Below are 24,542 nucleotides of genomic sequence, written 5' to 3'. Positions count from 1 at the left end.
GTAGGAGACGAGGTACTGGGAGAACTGAAGCTGTGAGGACGGGTAGTGAGTCGTGCTTGGGTAGCTCAGTTGGTACAGCACTTGCCGCGAAGGCACAGGTCCCGAGTTCGAGACTCGGTCCGGCACACAGTATTAATCTACCAGGAAGTTTCATATCAGCGCACACTCCGCTACAGAGTGAAAATATCATTCTGGATACTATAGGCAGTCTAGTTACTTCATTGCGTCTTCTATGCTTTCTGCCAATAAAGGCAATATTTGATTCACCTTACTCCCATTCCAATTTAAGGTGTTCATGATGATAATCCCTAGGTATCTAGTTGAAAGGAGAGCCATTAAATTTGTCTGATCTATCGTGTAACTGATGTTTTTAACAGTGTAAAAGGGCTCATCGGATTCTATCTTACATCGCTATATATATATATATGACGCACCAAGAAGGAATTGTCCAAAGGGGACGGAAATCGGTAAATGTGATGTACATGCACAGAAAAACAAACGCTTACAGTTTCAAAAAAATTGGATGATTTATGGAAGAGAAAGAGGTCCATAAAATGCGTAAGTCAATAGCGCGTTGGTTCACCTCTAGCCCTTATGCAAGCAGAGACTCAGCTTGGCACTAACTGACAGTGACTGTCCAGTTGACACATTAGAAAGTCTAAATCCCGAGCTGGTTTCGGGGTGTTGAGCATAATGCTCCAAACGTTCTCAATTGGGGAGAGATCGTGCCTGAAAGGCTAACTTAGGGTTGGCAAGCACACGGAAAAACACTAGAAACTCTCGCCGTGTGCGGACGGACGTTATCTTGCTGAAATACAAGCCCAAGATGGCATACCATGAAGGGCAACAAAGTGGGGTGTAGAGTATCGATGACTTACCGCTGTGCTGTAAGGTTGCCGCGGATGACAACCAAAGTGGTCCTGCTATGAAATGAAACGATATCCCTGATCATCACTACTGGTTGTCAAGCCGTATGGCGGGGAACAGTCGAGTTCGTATCTCACTGCTGTTCGGGACATTTCCAGACACATCTTCGGCCTGAACTGAATGGAGTATAAATGCACTCAGTGGTGATTCCCGCTTCGAAATAAGCCCTAATGACCAGCGAAATCGTGTCCGGAGGCGCCCCAGAACCCTTCCGCTGTCATCCGCGGTGCTCCTACAGTACAGCGTTATGTCATCGACATTCTACGCCTCGTTTTGTTGCCCTTCGAGGCAAGTTATCCTGAGCTTACATTTTAGCAAGATAACGCCCACCCGCACACGGCGAGACTTTCACCTGGATAACTTCCCGTAAAATACTAGCAACCATGCCTTTCCTGACAGAAAATCACGATTCCAGTTGCACAACTGAGACGATTCTCTATGGGCACACTATTTGATCAGAAGCCGCTTGCCAGGGACGGCGTCAAACGTCTTGAATTCAGTAAGAACGGTGTTCAAATTCCTGTCCGACCATCCACATTTAGATTATTCGTGATTATCTTAAATGATAAGTTTGGAAAGGTCTCGGCTGATTTCATTGCCCATCTTTCTGCATCTCAAAGTATTTCGCTGTCGACTATTCGTTAAACTGTGAAAATTTGTCTACGTTTCTGTTTAATTAATCAATAAAACACTCTACTATGGTAAAATACACCGTGAAACTCACTTGAATTCCGTTCACAAGAAAAATTGCAGAGTACTCAAAATGACGGGTTTCTTTCTTACAGCATTGCCATAGCAACAGTGGCAGATGTGAATAAAAACTACGCTGTTTACCTATCGATTTATTTAACAGCAATAGCAAACAAAATTTACTCTGACGAAATGAATATTAAATCGTTGCAAGAAAACCTACTGTTGTATTCTCTCTCTAAGCCCACTTCTTGTTCCTGTCAAGAATTCTGTAGTTCTCCTCAGCGAAGTACTATTTTTTTTCTTCTTCGCAGTGTGTTGTTGCATTGCCGTAAAACAGAACTACGCAGCGTCAGTACAGAAACCAACATGTAATTTAATGCAAATATCTTTATCTAGCTTAAGGCGAGTATTTCAGTACACTGTCCTTCCTGAGTGCTAAAAGTTGTATCCGCCACGTCTAATCATCTCAATATGTTGACGTTAGTGTTTTGAAACGATAAAATTATGAAAAAAAGTTTCCTTCTTCATCATTATCTCCGCACGGACGAATCCTTCATTTCCTCAACCGGTATGTTTTTTGTTGATTTTCCTCTTTTTTGCTAGCGTAAATCTCACTTAGTACCCCACAATTGTTTCTAGAAACCAATTAGGAACATGAGGATAGCTTCGCGTAGCGTGCTAATAAACACACCACGTTTCTATATTAAATGCAAGGGTATGAAGACTAACTTTACAGTGCCCAAGTCGATTTCCTTCTCCATTCATTTCAGTTCGAGTTTTTACTCCATCTACACTGATGAGCCAGAACATTACGACCACCTGATTAATAGCTTGTTTGTCCGTCTTTCGAACGAAACATAATTCTGTGTATCAGCGATCCGACAGTTTGGTGGTATGTTCGTGGAGGTATGTGGCATTACATGTCTACACACACGTCATGTAATTCGTGTAAATAACGGGCCGCCGATTTGCGTAAGCGGTGATGGCGCCCGATAGCGACTCAGATGGACTCCACAGGGTTTACGCCAGGCGAGTTTTGTCGCCGAGACACGAACGTAAGTTCGCTATAATGCTCCTCAAACCACTGTATCATTATACTGATGGGAGCTGAAGAAACGATTTAAAGTTTGTAGTGGAGGCGAGACTTGAAACCAGGTCTCCTTCCTTACTAGGCAGGTACGCTAGCCATTACACCACAACAGCATCATCGCTGCACGGACTACCCCAGTCAAATGCCGTCCCTAACACAAACTTCAGTTCAAATCTTCAGCTTATTTTGCTCTTCTCAGATCGTCGCTACTGCCAAGGCTCTCCGGTATTGGAATAGCACCCCTTTTAATTCATTTCTTCAAATTCCATTATTACCGTAGATAAAGATGAGACTCAACTGTCTTGAGGAAAATTTAATTATATCAAATCCGTAGCTCACTTAGCACGTCTCTGATTCCGAAACGTATACCGCTGAAAGATGACATCGCCGTAGGGGAAGGCATCAACTATGAAGGGATGCAGGTGTTTCACAGCTGTCTGCGTGTCTTCGATTACTACAAGAGGTCCCATGTAAGTGCAGGAGAATATCTCGCATAGCATAATACTGCTACCACTTGCCTGCGTCGGTGGCGCACTGCACGTTTCGAGCCGCTGGTCACCTTGATGACAGCGTTTGCGGAGACAATCAGCGACCTAGTGTAGCAAAAATGTGATTCACCCGAAGAGCCGACATGTTTCCATTGAGCGACGGTCGAATCCCCATGGTTCCATGCCCAATGCGATTGTAATTGACGATGTCGTTGGGTCAACATGTGTAGAGGCCAAGGGTGGTCTGCTGCGGAGCTCCATGTTCAACAATTTACCATGAACGGTGTGTTCTCCTAAACACTTGTACATGCGCCAGCATTGTGCTCTCTCTGCAGAAATGCCAAAGACAACCATCTATCCTAGTTTACAGAGCAGACAACCCTGCGAAATCCACGTTCTGTGAAGAATCGTGGACGTCCAACCATTTAGCACCTAGTGTTGGTTTCACTGTCCTTCTATCTCTTTCCGTAGATGCTCACGACAGTAGCACGTGAACATTCGACCAGTTTCGCCGTTCTCGAGATACTCGTTCACAGATTCTGCGTAATAATAAGCTGCCATTTTTCAAAGTCGTTTATGTCAATGGATTTTCCCATTTGCAGCCCATAGCTTCGCTAGGGTGACCTGTCCGTGTCTGCACTGCTTACATACATTTCATAGCGAGTCACGTGCTCGCAACGCCACCAGGAGGCATCTAATGTCGCGGTGGCAATGGTCATCATGTTCTGGCTCATCAGTGTATAATGACCTTGTTGTCAACGGGACTTCCACCCTGTTGCTGGTTTCTGTTTGTATATTTTGCTTTTGAACTCAGGTGGAGCTACGTTAGGTTACAGGGAGTTCCTTCGAGCGTTGCGTGTAACACTGTAGAAAGGCACTTATTTTGCATTATGGCCTAGAAATTCAAATCTGTAATGTAGTTTGACATGACTAAAATGAATTTATGTGTACACCGTGGACAGGCTTTAAAAGAAATTTTCTGTTCTATGATCACCATGGTGACCGAAATCCAATGAAGCTGATTTGTAACATCGTTAAACAAAAAAATCTGAAAGAAATATAGTATCACCAATACTTTGTCGGAAATCTTGAAGGAGCTGACGAAAAGGAGCATAGAAAAAATAACAGTGACATACTGGCCAAAAACGTATGTGCTCGTTAAAAATACTTAAAAGAACATTAGCGTTATGATGCTCTACCATTTGGCCCATTCCCAGTTCAACTCACGAATATAGCGTGGGAAGAATGATTGTTGATAAAGCTCCTTGTAACATTAAAATCCTCTCATTTTCTCGTGACCATTTTTACATCTACAGCTATACTCCGCAAGCCACCTTGGGCTGTGCGGCAGAGAGTGATTGTGTTCCACTGTAATTCCCCCCTCTGCTCTCCCCCCCCCCCCCCCGGCCCTTCCCTGCTCCACTCACGAATGGCGCGTGCGAAGAATGGTTGCTGGTAAGCTTCTCTAATTTTATGTTCAAGTTCTTTTACCGAGATAGACGTAGGAGGAACGTAGCCTCTTGCAATTTTTAGCAATAGACTATGCAACATCTGCCACAGGAGTTGGTTAACCAGCACAGGAAAGCTTTCGTGCTTACTGAATAAACCTATAACGAAACGGGCAGCTCTTCTTCGGATCTTCTTTATTCCCTGCAGCAATCCTAACTGGTGGGGATCCCATATGACGAGCAACATTCGAGAATCCGTCGAATGAGTGTTTTGTAAGCTACCTCCTTTGTTGACGGACTGCTTTTCCTGAGGTAGGGACTGAAGAAAACGTAACGCCACAACAGTACGTCAAGTCCTTGTGTGTTAGCTCTCATGTGACACTATCAAGGTGCCATATTTCAACAGGACAATGCTCGTCCACAGTTGGCACCTGTCTCTATCAATTGTCTACATGATGTTGAAGTACTCCTGTGAACAGTAAGATCCCAAAACCTGTGTCTGATAGAACATGTGTGTGACCTGCTTAAACGTCAAGTCCATCTCTGTGCCACTATGCAGCATACCCTGTAACGACGGTTGTGGGACAGCTTCTCCCAGGAGAAAATACAACAGATTTATGACACATTTCCTAACCGAATCAGAGCAGGCATCCAGACCAGAAGGAGTGCAACATCAAAACTGATAAGTGGCCTCCAATTGCCCAATCAGCTGTAAATCTCACTCGATTTTGTGATCACTGAAATAACATCAGATATTCTCTCAACCCCAGAACAATACCTCTGTAGAATCCGGTCGGCGTTGCAGACGAAACGTCATTCACGATATGCAGACCAGGATGACCGCAGACTGCCAGGCAAGCCTGACAACAGGCTGTGTGTTTACGGATTACGTCTGCTGCTGTGGTCATCGCTTGGCAGTCGCTCCGTCAAGTGGAAATTTTCTAAGCGTCACGCTCGGTGTCGAAACAGCTCCTCAAAGGTCACAGATTTCTCTGTACCCATCTGTGCGGTCAGCGAATGTTCTCAAGCAACTGCTCACACAGCTGAACAGACACTACACGCGGTATGGCTGTGGTGTCCTCACAGTAACACTAATTTATTGGCCATGGCTCTTCATGTCATGTCAAATGAGATCGTGATTGGTTCGTAATCAGTTCCGCATCCCCTTTGGCCAGAGCTTAACCAATCCCACGTGCTTCGCCTCTGCCGTTGCTTGTCTTGCGACGTCGTTGTCACAGTTGTAGTTAGCCTATCTTTAATGTCCCTCTTAAGACAGTAAATGCTCAGATGCCTTTAAATTCTCTATTGAATACACTATACTTCCTGTTTAGTACAAATGGCTCGCAGAAGCAATCACTCACAGCACTCGTTGAAGTTTCGTTCTTTAGACACGAGTATGCTGCACTTGCTATCACCATTTGTCCCTGTGATATAGTGTATATCAACGATTCTCTGAAATCCCGGACTGTGCGAGATGGCTTGGTAGGAGGTAGGAATTGAGAGGGAGTGTAAGGTTCGAATACAGTCCGGAGGTTCAAGTAAATGCAGAAATAAAGAGGCTTGCGCAGGATAGACTACCGTGGAGAGTTGCATCAGACCAGTCTTCAGACTAAAGATCACAACAATAACATTGTAATACACTATGTGATCAAAAGTATTCGGACATCCCCAACAACATACAGTTTTCGTATTAGGTGTATTGTGTTGCCACCTACTTCCAACTACTCCATAACAGCGACCTCAGTAGCCATTAGACATCACGAGAGAGCAGAATGGGGCGCTCTGTGGAACTCACAGACTTTGAACGTGGTCAGGTGATTGGGTGTCACTTGTGTCATACGTTTGTACGCGAGTTTTCTACACTCCTAAACATCCCCAGGTCCACTGTTTCTAAAGTGATGGTGAAGTGGAAATGTGAAGGGACATGCACAGCACAAAAGCGTAAGGTCGACTTCATCTGCCAGCGCTTGTATTGATAACAGTAAAATTCAGAGACGGTGGGGTTATGGTGTGATCGCGTTGTTTTGCGTGGCACTATCATAGCACAGGCCTACATTGATGTTTTAAGCATCTTCTTGCTTCCCATTGTTGAAGAGCAATTCGGGAATGGCGATTGCATCTTTCAACACGATCTAGCACCTGTTCGTAATGCATGGCCTCTAGCGGAGTGGTTACACGACACTAACATATCTGTAATGGATTGGCCTGCACAGAGGCCTGACCTGAATCTCATAGAACAGCTTTGGAATGTTTTGGAAAGCCGACTTCGTGCCGTTACTCACTGACCGAGATCCGTACCTCTCGCCAGTGGAGCACTCCGTGAAGAACGGACTGCCATTCCCCAAGAAACCTTCCAACATATGCCTGCGAGAGTGGAAGCTGTCATTAAGGCTAAGGTGGGCCAACTCCAGCACTGCCGATGGGGGGCGCCACGAACTTGTAAGTCATTTTCAGCCAGGTGTCCCGATACTTTTGATCACATAGTGTACCTCTCCACAATGAGCTCAGGAGAAGGTGGCCCACTTGGGGCTGCATCTGTACGTGACATTTTGCCGAAAGCCAGACAGGTACGCTTTAACTAAAGCGTTTGCTTCGCTCTCAAAGCGTTGTTCTGCTTTTAACGCTGACTGACAACAGAAGGACGCTGTCAAGTTGAGTAAAGCATTCTACTTACAAAGTGAGTGAAGCATTCTACTTAAAAACAAGTAAATTTGTTGTTGGGTTGCTGCCTTCGTGATAACTGAATGCAAACACTTGAAGTGATTCTTAGATGTGTCCACGAGAAAGTCCGAGCTGGAATCCTCTGGAGAGACTTCACCCAAGTCACGGAAGTGCCATAACAAGGAGCCTGCGTGAGAACAAGGCGGCAGTTCGCATGTTACCCGCCTGCCGTCGCCAGGGAGTTTCCGACTCACAAGGTCGAAAATTCAATCACCCTATATAAAGACTGGGAGGCGTCAGGACGTAATCTTGACCGTTCATTGGCTCAGAATGTAAATTGCGCTCGCAGTGACTAGGGCGATACTATGGAAAATAAAGCACACTCTAGCACGGAGACAGACAGGAACAGAGAAGATCAGAGATAGAGGAGAGGTCAGACAGTAATCGAGAGATTGGACAGTCAGTGCGTGAAGATAACGATCGATCGATGAGTGAGAGGAGGACACAGAAGAGCCGGAGAAGAAGTGATTTTTCTGTGGACGCTAAAGAGCCTGGGAAGCCGTTTCACATGAAATATTTTATTTTTGCCTTCTAGAAGCATGTAAACCTATTTTCGGCCTTTGAGTCAGATGTATGCATTAATTCCGACGTATATCGTCACCTTGTGATATACTCATTTCCAATCCCACGTTACGTGGACAAGCAATCCGATGCTTGAATTTTTATGCACTCGACTACATTTTCCTTGCCTGATGTCAGTCACCAAATTTCATACTGTCACCGCCTCCGGAAGGAAATCAACATAGACAAAAGATGTCATACATGAGAACAATAACATTCACAGCTGCAACCACGACCGGAGGTGATCACCACATCGTGCCGGCATCACATCGGTTGCCTAAGCCTGCAAGTGGTGAAAAGACGTTATTCACTCTTCATGCTTTCCCAGTTACTAAGTTCGTGTCTGTGCTCAGTCAAAATAGCCATGAAATATTACTTCTACTGTTTATCTGTGATTAATAATAATAAACGGAGGTATTTTGAAGTATTTGCCACTTTTGAATTTAATTCGCTACATTTTTTATCTTATTTACGTATCAGTCCCTCAATCAATGGAATTCATTTATTACATTTTTTACACTCAATGTGGAGCGATCTCTTATTATTCTAATTCAGTTTATCACGTTTTGGCACCCATAATGCCGACCTTACAAGGGTTCCGAATTGTAGCGTGTAACTACCTCACTGCGTGACAAACAGCGTACTGTGATCGAGTTTTGAATCTGGCGAGTTCGTCCACACATGGGGTACCCTCTTCTTCAGAACGACAATGCCAGACCACACACGAGCCCTGGAACGCCTGCAACAATCCGTCGCCTCGGATTCACCGTCGCCGATCGTCTTCCATACAGTCCCGACTTTTTAATCAGTTTCCAACACATCAAACAACTTCTAAGACTTCAACTTGGTAGTGATGGAGCGGCGCATGAAGATGTGAGGTCGCGGGTATTATGATTCTCGTTGTCAGTTGTTATGATGACAGGTGGACAATGCTAAGTAGAAATATGTATTGCAGGTATGGCAGTGAATTCGGTAAGGAGCTGGCTGCACAGTCTGAGATAATTAGTAGTCGTTGGTAAAAAATAATATATATTGTACTTAACCTGTGTTACAGGCTTCTTCATATGCTGCATACATATAATTACAAACATAACTAGAGAGGCATTACTTATGCCATACTTGACTTAGCGCCTTGTTAGAGGTTGCTTCGTACCAGCTGAAGGCTGTGCTATATTCCTAGTTGAAGTCCCAAGCTAGAGTGAACGAGAGCTCGCTAGATACTTGTCACAAGCCGCGGAGCGGCGCTAGTCGCGACACGCGGGTCCAGCGATATATATTACGGATCGCGGTCGATCTCAACCCCTAACAAGTGTGTATCTAACGCTGATATCACAGTGGGTCCCTCAACAACGTCAGACATTCATGCATGACGGTATAAACAAATTGGTTTCTCGTTGGGAGAAATGTGTTCGTCGCAAGGGTGACGATGTTGATAAATACAAGGCCCTGTCACATTAATTTGATCGCCGCGTATATTCGACGTCACCATGCAGTAACAAGTGACAGACAACAAGTGACGGCACTAATAGTGGACAGTATTTAAAGTGGGGGTGGCCGCGCGACCGCTACGGTCGCAGGCTCGAATCCTGCCTCGGGCATGGATGTGTGTGATGTCCTTAGGATAGTTAGGTTTAGGTAGTTCTAAGTTCTAGGGCACTGATGACCTTAGAAGTTAAGTCCAATAGCGCTCAGAGCCATCTGAAACATTTTTTCTGAAGGGGGTGGGGGGGACACAGAAAAGAGTGCAATCGTTATCGTAACGCGGAAACTGGTCGACTCATTTGAAGTCGAAAGGGGCATACATTGCCTTTCGGATCAAGGGTGGAAGCATTTCTGCAACAGCTAAATTTGTAAACGGTTGGCGTGCCGCCGTGGTTCAAGTACACCGTATAAGGCAAGATGGTGCTATTCAAAACAGACGCCGAGGCAACCGCGGTGCACCCTGCGCCACAGATCATAGGGGTGAACGACTACTGCATAGATGTGTACGTGCAAATAGATGTGCAACTGTTGAGCGACTGACCGTGCAGATGAACCAAGGGGATACCGACAGTGTCTCCTAAACGACTGTTCAGCGAATGCTGCTTCGTAAGGGCCTCTGTAGCAAACGACTGGTTCATGTACCCATACTGACCGCTGTTCATCAGCGACAAAGGCTGGAATTTGCTCGCCAATAGCGCAACTGGACATCCACTGAATGGTGACAGGTGGCCTTTTTGGATGAATCACGTTTCATGCTGCATCGGGTAGATGGCCTTTGGCATGTACGGCATGTAGCGTCTGAAAGCAAACACACTACAACAATTTCCGCGGTATGAGGGAGTGTTATTGTCTGGGGAATGTTTTCCTGGCGTTCCCTGGGTGATCTCGTCATTCTGAAGGACCCAATGGATCAGAACAAGTATGGGTCTGTCTTTGGGGACCATATGCGTCCCTACATGCAGTTTTTTCCCCTCGGCACACTGGCATCACTAGCAGGACCATACAAAGTGTCACACAGCTTGCAGAGCACCAGGGTACGTTTACCGTACTCCCATGGCTGTCAAACTCCTCGGATGTAAAGCCAATCGAGAAACTGCGAGACCATCTCGATCGGGCTACTGGCGCCACGAATGCTCAGCCGAGAAAGCTAGCGTAGCTGGCCGCGGTATTGGAGACGGCCTGACTCCAGATTCCTTTCGTTGCCTTCCACAACCTCCCCTAGCACGTCTCGCATTAATGTGGCGGGACAGTGTGAACAGATAGAAATGAAGAACAAAGATACAGATTGTTAGTAATATTTGTTTTATTTGGAAAGTTTTAAGAGTTTTCACTTAAAGGATTCGGAGGTACTACTTTTCAGCTCGCCCACGTAATACTCTTAAAGAATTCTGTTGCATATTATGAAAGGTGCCTTATATACGTCTATTCATTGAATGAAATGTCTTCACCGCACATTATTTATCCACGACAACTGCAAAATACTTGTCTCTATAGACTGCCGTAATCAAAATCAAGAAGACAAGACAGAAGCACTAAATAAAGGGATATATTTTTCAAAAACAGATATAATGTCTGATGGGATAAGACCGGTTTCGGTCCCTCTAGAGCCATCTTCAGATCTGCAATTTCGGTTACAGGAGTTACTCCTGTAACCGAAGTTGCAGATCTGAAGATGGTTCTAGAAGAACCGATACCGGTCATGTGAATAAATGTTTTATGCAATCAAGACGGATTATAAGTAATATTAAAAAAGTGATATGTAGTCAAATTCTGACTAGGTAACGAAAACTTGGACTCACATTTTAACCCTTGTCCGAACACATGCATTTCATTTGAAGAGAATGTTCGGATGGTTCCTCTCAAATGTAAACGGATTCCTGTCTCAATCGCTCCCAAGTCGACCTTGTGTTTCGACTTATAATAATTCCGTAGAGAGGACGTGCCCATTCATTTTCTACCGTTCCATGCGTCCCTCCGTTCTGAACCACATTCCTCAATTTCTTTTTCTGCGTCTTTTAACCAGTATTTAATACTCATAAAGGACGCATTTTCGCTTCCACTTACATTTATTTTTCTTTTCATGTAAGTGGTAGTACTTAGCCGATTCTCATCAGTATTTCTCAAGAGAGGCCTTTCTATTTTTTTTTATGTTTACGTCTACTAGAGGCAGTCGTAGGAGACGGTAAAAGTAGCAGCTGCAGTAGTAATAGTGGCCCGGTCACATGCCTTTATTTAGGATACTTTTGTCTCGCTGAGTTAATTATCATAAAACATTACACCACTTGAAAGGTATATCCAGTCGGCAACCTAACGTTACTTCATCTGTACTTTTTTGCCGTTGCACCCAAGTGAAGGCCGAGCCTGGTGACCCACCTGTAGACGATGAGGGCGTAGGAGCCGAGGTCCGGCAGGTAGGCGTACGCCTTGTCACACTGGTCCGGCTCCACGTCTGCGACGACGTTGGCGAAGAAGGACGAGTCCTTGTACAGCTCTTGTTTGAACCGGAACTCTCGCAGCAGCTTGTCTGTCTTCAGATCAAACACCATCAGCTGAAAAAAAAGGCTCCTTATTATGTACGTATTATCACCACGATTTAAGTTATTATACGAGTTAAGTGTTAAAAAACAGGAGGACGTCTATCCCTAGACATCTAAGAGATTTGTTGTGTGTTTATTATTCTTATAAATCATGCTTCAAACTTTAATATTTGTCGATGACATTGTAGTTCGGGCACGACGGCAAAAGGACTTGGTTTAGATGAAGAGAATAGGTAGTGAAATGGATTCACAAATTGTGCATATTTATTAGCGTCAGCTACTGTGTCGGAACGGGACTCGAACCCGGATATCCTGCCTGTCATGAACGGTCTATCCGAGCACTTTCCTATCGCCGGTCCAAGCATGTCTGAAGGACACTGTACTGTAATAAATGCAATTGCTGCGTAAACACAGTCTCCATTAATGATAGACCAGGTAGTGTTATGAAGACAGATGGTTGGATATACAAAAACGAAAGTAAAACTGCGGTAATGGAGGGTAGCCGAATTAAATTAGGTGATGCTGAGGGGATTTATTAACAAATACGCTAAAAGTAGTAGACGAGTTTGATGTACAAGCAAACATGAAACTGACACCGGCTGACTGAAGACCATGCAAGCTGCGGACTAGCACCAGCAAGGAAACCTACTCCGTAAAATAAAAAAAAATATGTCAATCTCACATACAATTTAAACATTAGAAAGCATTTTCTGATAGTATTTGTGTGGACTGTAGACTTATGTGAAAGAGAAATGTAGGCATTTAAGGAGCTCAATCAGTCTGGCGTTACAGAGGAATGCTGAAGATTAGACGGCTCCAGCAAGTCAATAATGAATAAGTACTGAAACGAATCGAGTAGAAAAGTGTTTTATGTTAAAGCTTGACTAGAAGAATGCATACCTTGACAGGATACATCCTGTGAATTGTAACAGAGGTAAGTGTAGGGACGGAGGAGCGGAATCGTAGAGCAAGGTTAAGACTTCACTAGAGTAAGCACATACAAGTAGATATAGGTTACAGTAGTTACGCAGAAACGAAATTATCGTAAGACATTATTGGCCACGAGACCCTGTCAGAGAGAGTTTGAGCGCCTAGTTCAAGTCTTTCTAAATCATGCCACTTCGGCTAATTGCGCGTTGATGCAGAAATCGCTTGGGCAGAGATCGGGTCTGGAAGATGTGTAAGGGCTTCCCAGAGAAACTTTTGCAGCGTATTCGAATCAACGTTGGCAACATGTGGGCGGCCCCTACAAGGAAGGCAGGAGATAAGGGACTGGCGGACGTAGAGCTGTGAGGAGGGCTCATGAGTATTGCTTGGATACCTCAGTCGGTGGAGCACACACCGACAAAAGGCAAAGGCTCCAGGCTGCATCCCGGTTCGGCATACATTTTTAATCTGCCACGAAGATACGTCTCAGCGCACTCGCTGCAGAGTGAAAATTCGTCCTGGAATTCTAAACACCATCGTAAAATAGAGGTAAGACACTTCTGGTCTAGCTCTGCTGCCAATATAGGTGTGGTTTTTTCAGCGGCTTTCCACACTCTACTGAGCACCCCGCCTCTGGCTCAACACAACACACGGACTATACGGTAGTTTTGTAAGTAGTATGTTCCAGTCAGTCATACACACACACGCTATGTGGCCATCGTTCAAATGTAACGGATGTTGTTGTATGGCTTATGTGGAGGCTTTCAAAATGGACTTAAACTGGCGGAAACTACTCATCAGTTAATAAAGACAAACTTCTGCGCCAGTTCGAGAGTTTTTTTGACACGAAAACGTACAGCGACTGATTATACAGTTTCCAGACTGATGACGGGGCGACGCAATTCCACTCCGACTAAAATGACTTTGCTACGCAAGGCAAGACATCTGGTCACAGAAAAAAATTTACACTCTCATCTACATACGTATTGCGTAAGTCACTGTGAAGTGCATGCCGGAGGATACTTTTAGTGTTACCATTGCACCATATATTACGATGTCTTCCGGTTCCACCCGTGCAGGGAGTTGAGGAAGGATGCTTAAAAGCCTCTATGCGAGATGCAATCCGTCACTTTTGTCTTCGCGGTCCCTACGTGACCGATACATAGGGGACTGCCGTATGTCCCTAGATCCCTCACTTAACGCTGGTTCCTGAAAAATTAGGCTTTGGCAGGACAGTTAATACCTTTCTTCAAGAGTCTATCAGTTCATGTTATTCACAACTTCAGGGACGCTCTTCCTTTAGTCATTCGTGCTGCCCTTGTTTGTACACATTCAGTATCCATTGTTAGTCCTATTGGATATGAGACCCAGAATTGTGCTATATTCTAGGATGGGTAGCACAAATGTTTATTAAACAACGTCTATAACAGAGTGACTACATTTTCCCAGTATTCTACCCCTGAACCTGGCACCTGCTTTACCATCGACCGAGTGCATGTTATCATTCAGTTCATATTCCATATCCTCATAAATTATTATAGGCATTTATTTGTATGAATATTTCATTTATGACTCACTGATATTTACGTCACGTTTTAGGATTTTATAAGGAGTCCAATTTTACATTTCTGAACATTTAAAGCAACTTACCAATCTCGGCACCACTTTGAAATCTTATCAAAGACTGCCTGGATATTTATGCAGCATTCCGACAGTAATTATGATGTAATCAATCCAATGATAATCAGGAATCCTACGGTACCAGCGGGTATTAGAGTCTTCGTTCACATAAAAATAAATTCATTTAAATTCATGTTCATAAATATTAATTATTTAATGGTTAAATCTTTATATTCCACGTATTTAAAACAATATTGAAGCATTTTACACGAAATTTCATAAATTCATTTCTGTTAACTTGACTAAATATATACCGGCAATTTTCTCTGACGAAGATGTAAATTCTTTGATTTGTATAGCATCTTAGTTCTTATCTGTTGTCTACGGAATTGACGAGATGTGGTTCTAAATGGAAGTAGAGTCGTTTATTATTAGTTGTGTTTCTTCTAATTGTGTCGTCATATTATGTGAAATGTTGCAGAATGCAAACGTTTAAAAGTTCAAATACTTTACTTCAATCAATATGTGGAGAATTACTCGAGTTTCGAAACCATTTCATCAGTTAATTTCCTCCGTAGTAGAAGGAATCGCTTCTAAACAATTCAACGAAGCCATCGTCAAGATAATCAACTTAATGAAATTTCATCTTTCTATCAATTCAACTCACTTAAAGACAATTACTAACGTCTGATATGAAAGACAAGTCATTGAATATGTAGCACTGAATAGGCATATTACATACGGTGAACGGAAATCCTTTGACCAACGTGGTTACATTGACCACTCGTTAGAGCTCTCTGGTGGCTCTGCGTTGATTGTTTAGTACACACCGTTTGATGGTAAAGCTCCATCAATGTACGCTAAATGGCGCAATAAGCGTCGATTTTCTTGCGGAATAGTTGTTGAACCTGTTGTGATTTATAGCTGTATATGAAGAAGTGTTTTAAAATCATGCTGTGCAATATCCACCGATATCATTTAACTACAAAACGGCCGCTGTTTTCAACTAAATGATGTATGTTAATCGATTAATTCTCAAAATAGACTACTGATTAGTTTTTTGTATATTACGATTTCTGATGTCACACACATGATTTCTCTGTTTTGGGGATACTTCAGCCACTGATTATTGTTACCCCAGGATTACAGATAAACAATTCATTAATCGGTGTTGATGTCAATAACAGTGAGGAACTAAGGAATACATACGTTAACCACCAGTATATAAAATAAGGCTCATTCGTAACTGTTAAACTGCCTACAACTAAGAAAAACAAACGTCAGTCATATATTGCTCGAACTGCAAGCTGTTGCGGTTTAGGCAGTGATTTAGGTATAACACATAATGTCATATATCTCCGAAAAAAGTAATGGAGTTTGTTTGGCCACAAGTTCCAGATATTGCTTCGATAAAATACCACATACCTTAATTCTGACTGCAATAGATGTTTTGAAACGAGGATTTACGTTTAAGATGAATGAAACTGAAGGTATTATGCTCAGCTAAATTTGGAGCTATGTTTGTGATACTCCATCTTAGTACTTTTCATTATATAATGAAATAACAAGCAGCCAGTTGCATGAAAGAAATTTAATTTCTTTACCGTTTTCGGTCACTTAATGCTCTTCTTCGCAAGGTTGTACGTACCTATCGCATTACTTGCGAGTGTCAGTAACAAAGAGCATACGGCAAAATGCCATGGTCCTAAAAAATTGCAGGAGGAATAACTAACACAATACTGAATCCATTAATGCAATAAGGCCTCTTAGATGCAACATGTTTCTGGTTTATGGAATTTTGCTGCATGTACTTTATTATTGACACTCATAGATAATGCGATAGGTATAACCTTCCGAAGAAGGGCACTAAGTGGCCGAAACCGGTAAAGAACTTAAATTTCTTTTTACACTACTGGCTGTTTGTTTTTCATTATATACAACTACTGATGCTGAATACCGATAAAATACCAAACTTTTCATTATATTTATAATTTGTTTATATACTGGACTAGGCTTTTCCCTTTTATGAGGCTTAATTAACCACTTAAGAAACTTTAGGTCAATGTATTATTTATAGGTGGTCAAAGTTTCATTGCATTTTTGAAATATTGACCACAAACTGAATAATAGCTAACAGTTAAGGTGGAAGCATAGGCCGGTCAATGTATCCCCAAATCTATGCTAACTTTGACCACCTACATTTCTTTCCATTACTTCTTCTGCATTTTAGAAAATGTATTAGTATGTAATCATTTCATACGAGCCCCCACACTCACCAACACAAATATCACAAAAGTTAAAAAACAGTCACGATAATCACATTTGAATCTGAAAATCGGACAAAGTATACCCGGTTTACGATACTTCATTATAGGTAGCTCCATCACTTGCATAATCTCAGAGGTTAGTTCTACATCTGCTGATGACTCTCCATCCAAAATAAGATGCTGGCTCCTCCATACTAATATATCCTCAGTCCAGTAACAAATTTGAATTTATCTATTACCATATTGTTCGTGGTGCACTCAGCCTCGTGATGCCAATTGAGGAGCTACTCGACCTAATAGTAGCGGCTCCGGTCAAAGAAAACAGTCATAACGACCGGGAGAGCGGTGTGCTGACCACACGTCCCTCATATCCTCATCCTCAACTGAGGATGACACGGCGGTCGGATGGTCCCGATGGGCCACTTGTGACCTGAAGACGGAGTCCTTTTTTTATTATCATAATGTCGACATGGTTGATGTGTTACACTGTCACATGATTTTCTGAAGTCAAGAAATACTGCACCCACATGTCTGTCTAGAATCGTGGCTTTCAGGAGACTGGCAATGAGCGCCCCTTACCAAGTGGGGCAATGCTAGGGAAGAAAGAAATTGCTGACGCTGCAAACCAAATGGGCTCCATTCAGTAGCTGAGGGCAGTCGTGGGAAGTCCGCGGCTCATCAATAGCAACAACAAGTGAGTGTGGGCGGCGACCGGACGAACTGTGAAACCGGTTGTTCGCGGACGAGCCGGCGGTGCTGCGCGCAGCGCGGGCTGACCTTGGGCGGCGTGACGTGGCTGGTGTTGCCCAGGATGTCGTCGACCCCGGTGTCCATGACCCAGAGGCGGTCGCACGCGTCGACGCTCACGCGGAACACCGACACCACGCGCTGCTTGCCGTCGTCAGTCCGTCCCTCGGGCAGCAGGTTCGACTCCCAGTCAGGGTACGGGTGCAGCACAGGCGCTTTGATGCCTGCAAAAAAAAGGTTGAAAGTTAAGTGTGTCAGGGACTTCTCGTACAGTCCATCTCCGACAAAGAAGCTGCAGTAAATATTCCATAATTCGAATCAAGAACAGCTGCCAACATAACTAACTTACACTACTGGCCATTAAAATTGCTACACCACGAAGATGACGTGCTACAGACGCGAAATTAAACCGACAGGAAGAAGATGCTGTGAAATGCAAATGATTAGCTTTTCAGAGCATTCACACAAGGTTAGCGCCGGAGGCGACACCTACAGCGTGCTGACATGAGGAAAGTTTCCAACCGATTTCTCATACACAAACAGTAGTTGACCGGCGTTGCCTGGTGAAACGTTGTTGTGATGCCTCGTGTAAGGAGGAGAAATGCGTACCATCACGTTTCCGACTTTGATAAAAGTCGGATTGTAGCCTATCGCGTTTGCAGTTTACTGTATCGTGACACTGCTGTTCGCGTTGGTCGAGATCCAATGACTGTTAGCGGAATATGCAATCGGTGGGTTCAGGAGGGTACTACGGAACGCCGTGCTGGATCCCAACGGCCTCATATCACTAGCAGTCGAGATGACAGGCATCTTATCCGCATGGCTGTAACGGATCGAGCAGCCACGTCTCGATCCCTGAATCAACAGATGCGGACGTTTGCGAGACAACAACCATCTGCACGAACAGTTCGACGACGTTTGCAGCAGCATGGACTATCAGCTCGGAGACCATGGCTGCGGTTACCCTTGACACTGCATCACAGACAGGAGCGCCTGCCATGCTGTACTCAACGACGAACCTGGGTGCACGAATGGCAAAACGTCATTTTTTTGGATGAATTCAGGTTCTGTTTACAGCATCATGATGGTCGCATCCGTGTTTGGCGACATCGCGGTGAACGCACACTGGAAGCGTGTATTCGTCATCGCCATACTGGCGTATCACCCGGCGTGATGGTATGGGGTGCCACTGGTTACCTCTTGTTCGCATTGACGGCACTTTGAACAGTGGACGTTACATTTCAGATGTGTTACGACCCGTGGATCTACCCTTCATTCGATCCCTCCGAAATTCTACATTTCAGCGGGATAATGCACGACCGCATGTAGCAGATCCTGTATGGGCCTTTCTGAATACAGAAAATATTCGACTGCTGCCCTGGCCAACACATTCTCCAGATCTCTCGCCAATTGGAAACGTCTGGTCAATGGTGGCCGAGCAACTGGCTCGTCACAATACGCCAGTCACTACTCGTGATGAACTGTGGTATCGTGTTGAAGCTGTATGGGCAGCTGTACCTGTACACGCCATCCAACCTCTGTTTGACTTAATGTCCAGGCGTATCAGGGCCGTTATTACGGCCAGAGGTGGTTGTTCTGAGCACTGATTTCTCAGCATCTATGCACCCAAATTGCGTGAAAATGTAATCACATGTCAGTTCTAGTATAATATATTTGTCAATGAATACCCGTTTATCATCTGCATTTCTTCTTGGTGTAGTAATTTTAATGGCCACTGGTGTAGAAGTAGACATTCTCAGTGTAGCGAACGAGCTTAAGTCACTTTATAAAGGTAAATCTTCCGATCCAGATTGTACATCAATAACATTCATTTCGGACTATGCTAATGTAAGAGTTTCGTTTTCAGCAGTCATATGTAACAGCTCGCACGACGAAATATCCGTACTTACGCAATGGGTAGTTATAAAGGTCACATCATTACACAAGAAAGTAAATGGAAGCAATCTGCTGAATTATAGCTCCACATCGCTGACATCAAATTGTAGTAGGATTCTGGAACATATTCCGCGTTTTACCATTATGAAATATTTCACAATCGGCTTCTGATCAAATTGCGTGTCTATGAAGTATCCTCGCAGTTGTGTGACAGATGGCGAAATTTCCTGTCGCAGTAAGTGTTCTTTAGACCCATCAAGAAAATGAGAGAAGTCTTCAGAACAGCAAAAGCGACATTAGCGACACATCGAGCATATAAAATTTCTTACAGCGGAACCACAAGAAGCAAAGTCCACACCCGCTTAGCTGAACACAAAAGGAACTGCTGTAGCGGAACTTGCTTATCGAAATGAATGCCGCAAATTAAAATTCACTGAGACCAGCGCATGTGGATACCTTTTTAGTATGGACACATAGTGAAGACGAGTTGGATGCTTTCTTGATACATCGCAACAGCGTAACACATGGTGAAAGAGAGCGACGAGAAACTTAATTTTCTGGATTTACCTATAATCAAATTGGTGGAAGGAACTTACGACCATAAGGCGAGCAGGAAAGTTGCCCACACTGATCGACTCTTCCTTAGGGAATCCAGCCATCAGACAGGACAAAAAAGAGGTATCATTAAAACCGTGGTAGACAGGGTAGGTAAAATTGGCGAGTCGGTTTGTGTACAAGATGAGCTGAATCGCCTGCGGTCGGCTTTTATTCTTTTTTTAAAACAAAAAATAAAAAAAAACGTTGCTCCAGTAAGAAGGTGGATCTAACACTTCGTCCAAGAAGAGAGAGACACCAGGATTAATGAGGAACAACGGCCGCCAACTGGGAAAATAAAAGAACGCTTCAGAGGGGCAAAAGATGTACGGCATCCGCTAGTGACACCTGGGGCATATAAAATTCCTTGTAGTTGTGGATAAGCATACAACGGGACCACGAAATAATAGTTAACAACTGCTTAGCCCACCACAAAAGGAACTGCCGCAGAGGAACATGCTTTTCGAAATGTATACCACGAATTAGAATACACTGAGCGCAACGTTTCGGCAAATACAGCGCTTCATCACGTATAGAGAGGCCATAGAGAGTTGCTGACACCATAAAAACTTTACCAAAGAAGAAGAGAAAGTTAATTTAGACGAAATATATACTCCGAATTTGCGCCAACAGATTTACAATCGACTACTTTTAATAGAGAACTATGACTCCAGCAAGAAATAATCACGCATTTGGCATTATGAGGCTGTGCCCTCTACATAGCCCTTAGAGGTCTTGATGCGGTTGCTGTTATACTTCGGAAGATGTCTACCGCAGTCGGAGCCGAAACTTTAGGGAGCATTTTCTCAGCCCATTAGTCGGAAAAAATATATGTCCTATTTAGTAATAAAAAAATTTCGTTTTTATTGATTCGTTCTATTGTTGTTGTTCTTCAACAGATGGGTGTTCATTCTACAACACTCTGTAATTATTTAATTTTAATGAAAAATTTAAAATATTAAGGAAACAGAGTTTATACAAAAATATGGGAACACCATAAATACTAATACGGTGTAGGAAACCCGTTGGCCTTCAAGACAGCTTACAATTGTCTTGAAATGGACAAATATAGGGTCTGTAAGGTTTTCAGTGTAATCTCATACAATACTTCCTGTAAAATAGTGCCAGTTCACGTAACAATGATGGAGGTGGGCAGCAACCAGCACCCATTCTCTCCAAAGTAGACAACAAGGCGTCAATAATATTGAGATCAAGGCAACTGTTGTGGTCATAGGACATGAGATAAATCATTCTCGTGTTCTGAAAACCAGAACTGGGCGATGCGAGCTGTGTGAAACGAGGCTATGTCGGTTTGGAACACAGCGTCACCATGGGGTAACGACCATGGTGCCATGGCAGATGGACATGATCAGCCAAAACGGCCACATAGTTAATGCAGTAATACGGCCTTGTAGAGTGACTATGGGGCCCAGGGAATACCACACTATGTCGCTACCCAAATTTGTCACCGAACACTTTTGGGACGCAGACTTGTCCATACCTTGTAAACAGTGTGAAACAAGACCCAAATGACATTCTTCCATTGATCCATAGACCAGGTTTTATGGCTTCGGCACAACGCTTTCTTGTTAAGATCTTTGTGTCACTGGCGAGTGGTTTTGGAAACCCAGTTCGCCCTGCAATTTCCGCATTATGGATCTCTATTCGTGTTGTCTCGGGGTTTACGAGTTCGACATTCAGTTCTGCAGTGACTTTTGCGCCTGTCGTTCTCTTCGTCACAGTTCTCTTCAATGACCGTCCGCCATGATCACTCAGCACATACTCTCGTCCGCGTTGTGATTTAGCGGATCAAGTTTTTCCACTTTCCCTATATGCGATGTAAATCTTCAGTATGGTGCCTTTTGAAACGACAAACACTTAGACTACCTTGGTTGCGGAAGAACCCATCTATGATTGCCAACAATTTCCACATGTCTGAATTCACTTAGCTACGACTTAACGTACTCACAAGTACACAGAACGCCGTTCTAACCACGACCGACACTTACAAACTGTTGAGGACGTGGCGCAGTTGCCGTTCGTCGTCAAATACAACAGAGCAACCTGTAGGCCTGGCTGGCGTTTATGTTCAAACATGCGTGTTTCTTGCTGTTTCCGTATGTTTGTCCAATCCATGAATCTTTCTGGGGATTCTAAGTTGTCTTTATCGTAAACATACTGCTGTTTACTATTCGGTATGGTTACTCCTCTAACAAATGGTGAATGTGTTTTCCAATAAGTTGTTTGTTATGACGTAAGTGGTAAAAGTGGCTCATAATGGCATTTATCGAGAAATAATAAAGGGACCGGGCGATTATATGCCTTAACAAATAAATATTAGCACTACGATGACTACTTAGTCAACTATCTTTTAAAGAAAGGTAGATTAGTGTTTAGAGTACCGTCGTACCGTGTAAAGCCGAAATTATCTAGAAGTAACTTCAGGTGTGCCACAGGGATGTGTGTTTGGATCCTTGCTGTTCATATGGTATATATAAATAACATTACAAACAACATCAATAGTAATTTCAGACTTTTTTCTGGTGATCTAATAATCTGTATCGAAATACAGCTTGAAGAAAGCTGCACAAATATTCAGTTAGATCTTCGCGATATTTCCAAAGTTGTGCGAAGTTGGTAACTTGCTTTAAATGTTAGGAATGTTAAATTTTGCACTTGAGAAAACGAAAAGACGTAGTAGCCTATGGATACAATACCAGTAAGCGACAACTAGTCACCTCACACAAATATACGAGAGTAAAAACTTGTAGCGATATGAAATTGAACAATCACTTGGGGACCATCGTAAGTAAATTAGGTGGTAGACTTCGATTCATTGGTAGAATGCTAGGAAAATTCAGTAATTCTATAAAGGTGGTTTCTTACTCGAGCCACCCACCCTGCAATATTGCTCAGCTGTGCGGAATCTGTAGCAAATAAGACTAACAGGGAATGTTGAAGGTGTACAAATAAGAGCAGCACGAATGATCACAAGTTCGTTTGACACATGACAGAGTGTGACGGTGATGCTGATAAAATTGAATTTGCAAACGCTTGAAGACAGACACAAATTATTCCATAAAAGCCTACTTATTAAGTTTCAAGAGCTAGCTTTAAATGATGATTCAAGGAGTACTACTACAGTCCCCTACGTGTAACTGCCGTAGGGATCACGTAGATATTGGACTAATTAAAGCGCGCGTGCGCAGAGACTTTAAGCAATCATTCTTTCCGTGCTCCATATGTTACTGCATCAAGAAAAAGAACACCGAGACGAGTGCGGGAAACCAATATTTTTTCAAGAAGCCCGCGTCCTGGCGAAACAGCCTCTCACTTTCAAAAGAAAGATTAGAGAGGCGATAGAAATAGCCAAAAGACCCGCCAACATGAATAGAGAGGACGGGTACAAGCTTCCGAGGTCTTGGCTGCCTGCAATAGCAGGGCTACGGAGCGGCGGCAGAGCCCATGCAGACACGCGGAGAGCCGCAGTAGTGGTCGCGAGCACACAAAGCAATGGCACGCCGCAGCCGGCTTCTGGACAGCATGCAAACAGTGTGACGTCACAGCCATCACCTGTTCGCTATTCGTCCGTCTCCTCCAATAGGGTGGATTAATATAAAGACCAATAGAAAACAGCTATTTCAGCCAATGACAGATAATAAAGGAAACACCAATAAAGCATACCTTTCACCCCTCCTCCTCCTCCTTTTACAGCCAATCAAGTAACGACACGGTTTTCTCGTGCAGCTATTTAAGGAACCAAGTGAGTTTCATTTAGCAGTTTAACGTAAGGCCCTGATGAAGGCTAGCTGCAACGCTAGCCGAAACGTTGGCGCATTTTAAATTATGACGATGCGGTCTGATACCCTGAAGAATTTTATTGAAGATCAGATACCTGTTACAACGGAAATTACCCTCTCCCATGCACTTTCCAGTGGTTTTAAGATGTAAGTGTAGGGAAATTTCATGCCTCTTCCGTGGTGTTCCCTTTTAGAATTCTGCTCCCTGGTAACTCTAGCACTTTGCGTTGTGCTACGCTAACAAAATGATCGTAATGAGGAGATCGCAAAGGAGTGATTTTAATCTACCAGCGACCATCTCCAGCCAGTGCTGGAGTTTCCAAGGCGTGAACAGTAGAGAGAGAAGTGAATGGAGAGTCGTAAACCGGCTGTCGTGACTGGAACTCGAGGTGAGGTGATGCTGGTGGGTGGGAGGTTGCGAACGGTCTCTCTTGCCGCGGAATGCCAAGGCAACGCAACCACGCTCTCGCCTGGCCATCGTACTGTCCTCGGGTTCAGAAATGTCACCGTCACGCTTGAGTAGCCTGGACAGATATCAGCAACATCATAGCTACATCTGCACCAAGTGGCATGCATTGATATGATTAAAGTCATGGGATATCGCCTAATGTCGTGTCGAACCTCCTTCTGCAGCAACATCCTTAGTGCAGCAACTCGACGTGGCAGGGACGCAAAAAGTCGTTGGTAGTCGCCTGCAGAAATATTGAGCCATGCTGCCTCTATAGCCGTCCATAATTGCAAGGT

General features: G+C 43.7%; 1 protein-coding gene across 1 annotated transcript in view; it reads right to left on the bottom strand.

The window, feature by feature from the left end:
• Window positions 1–24,542, bottom strand: part of LOC126100364 (protein yellow-like) — a 73,638-nt gene that overhangs the window by 7,947 nt on the left and 41,149 nt on the right. Inside the window, exons 3-4 of the mRNA XM_049910974.1 lie at window positions 17,539–17,732; window positions 11,784–11,959 (exon numbers count right to left, since the gene is read on the bottom strand). Coding sequence (XP_049766931.1) covers window positions 11,784–11,959; window positions 17,539–17,732 — 370 coding nt within the window. The remainder of the gene's footprint in view (window positions 1–11,783; window positions 11,960–17,538; window positions 17,733–24,542) is intronic.

This window comes from Schistocerca cancellata, chromosome 9 (genome assembly GCF_023864275.1).
Source record: "Schistocerca cancellata isolate TAMUIC-IGC-003103 chromosome 9, iqSchCanc2.1, whole genome shotgun sequence".
Taxonomy (NCBI): domain Eukaryota; kingdom Metazoa; phylum Arthropoda; class Insecta; order Orthoptera; family Acrididae; genus Schistocerca; species Schistocerca cancellata.
This window is presented reverse-complemented; position numbering and strand designations above follow the sequence as displayed.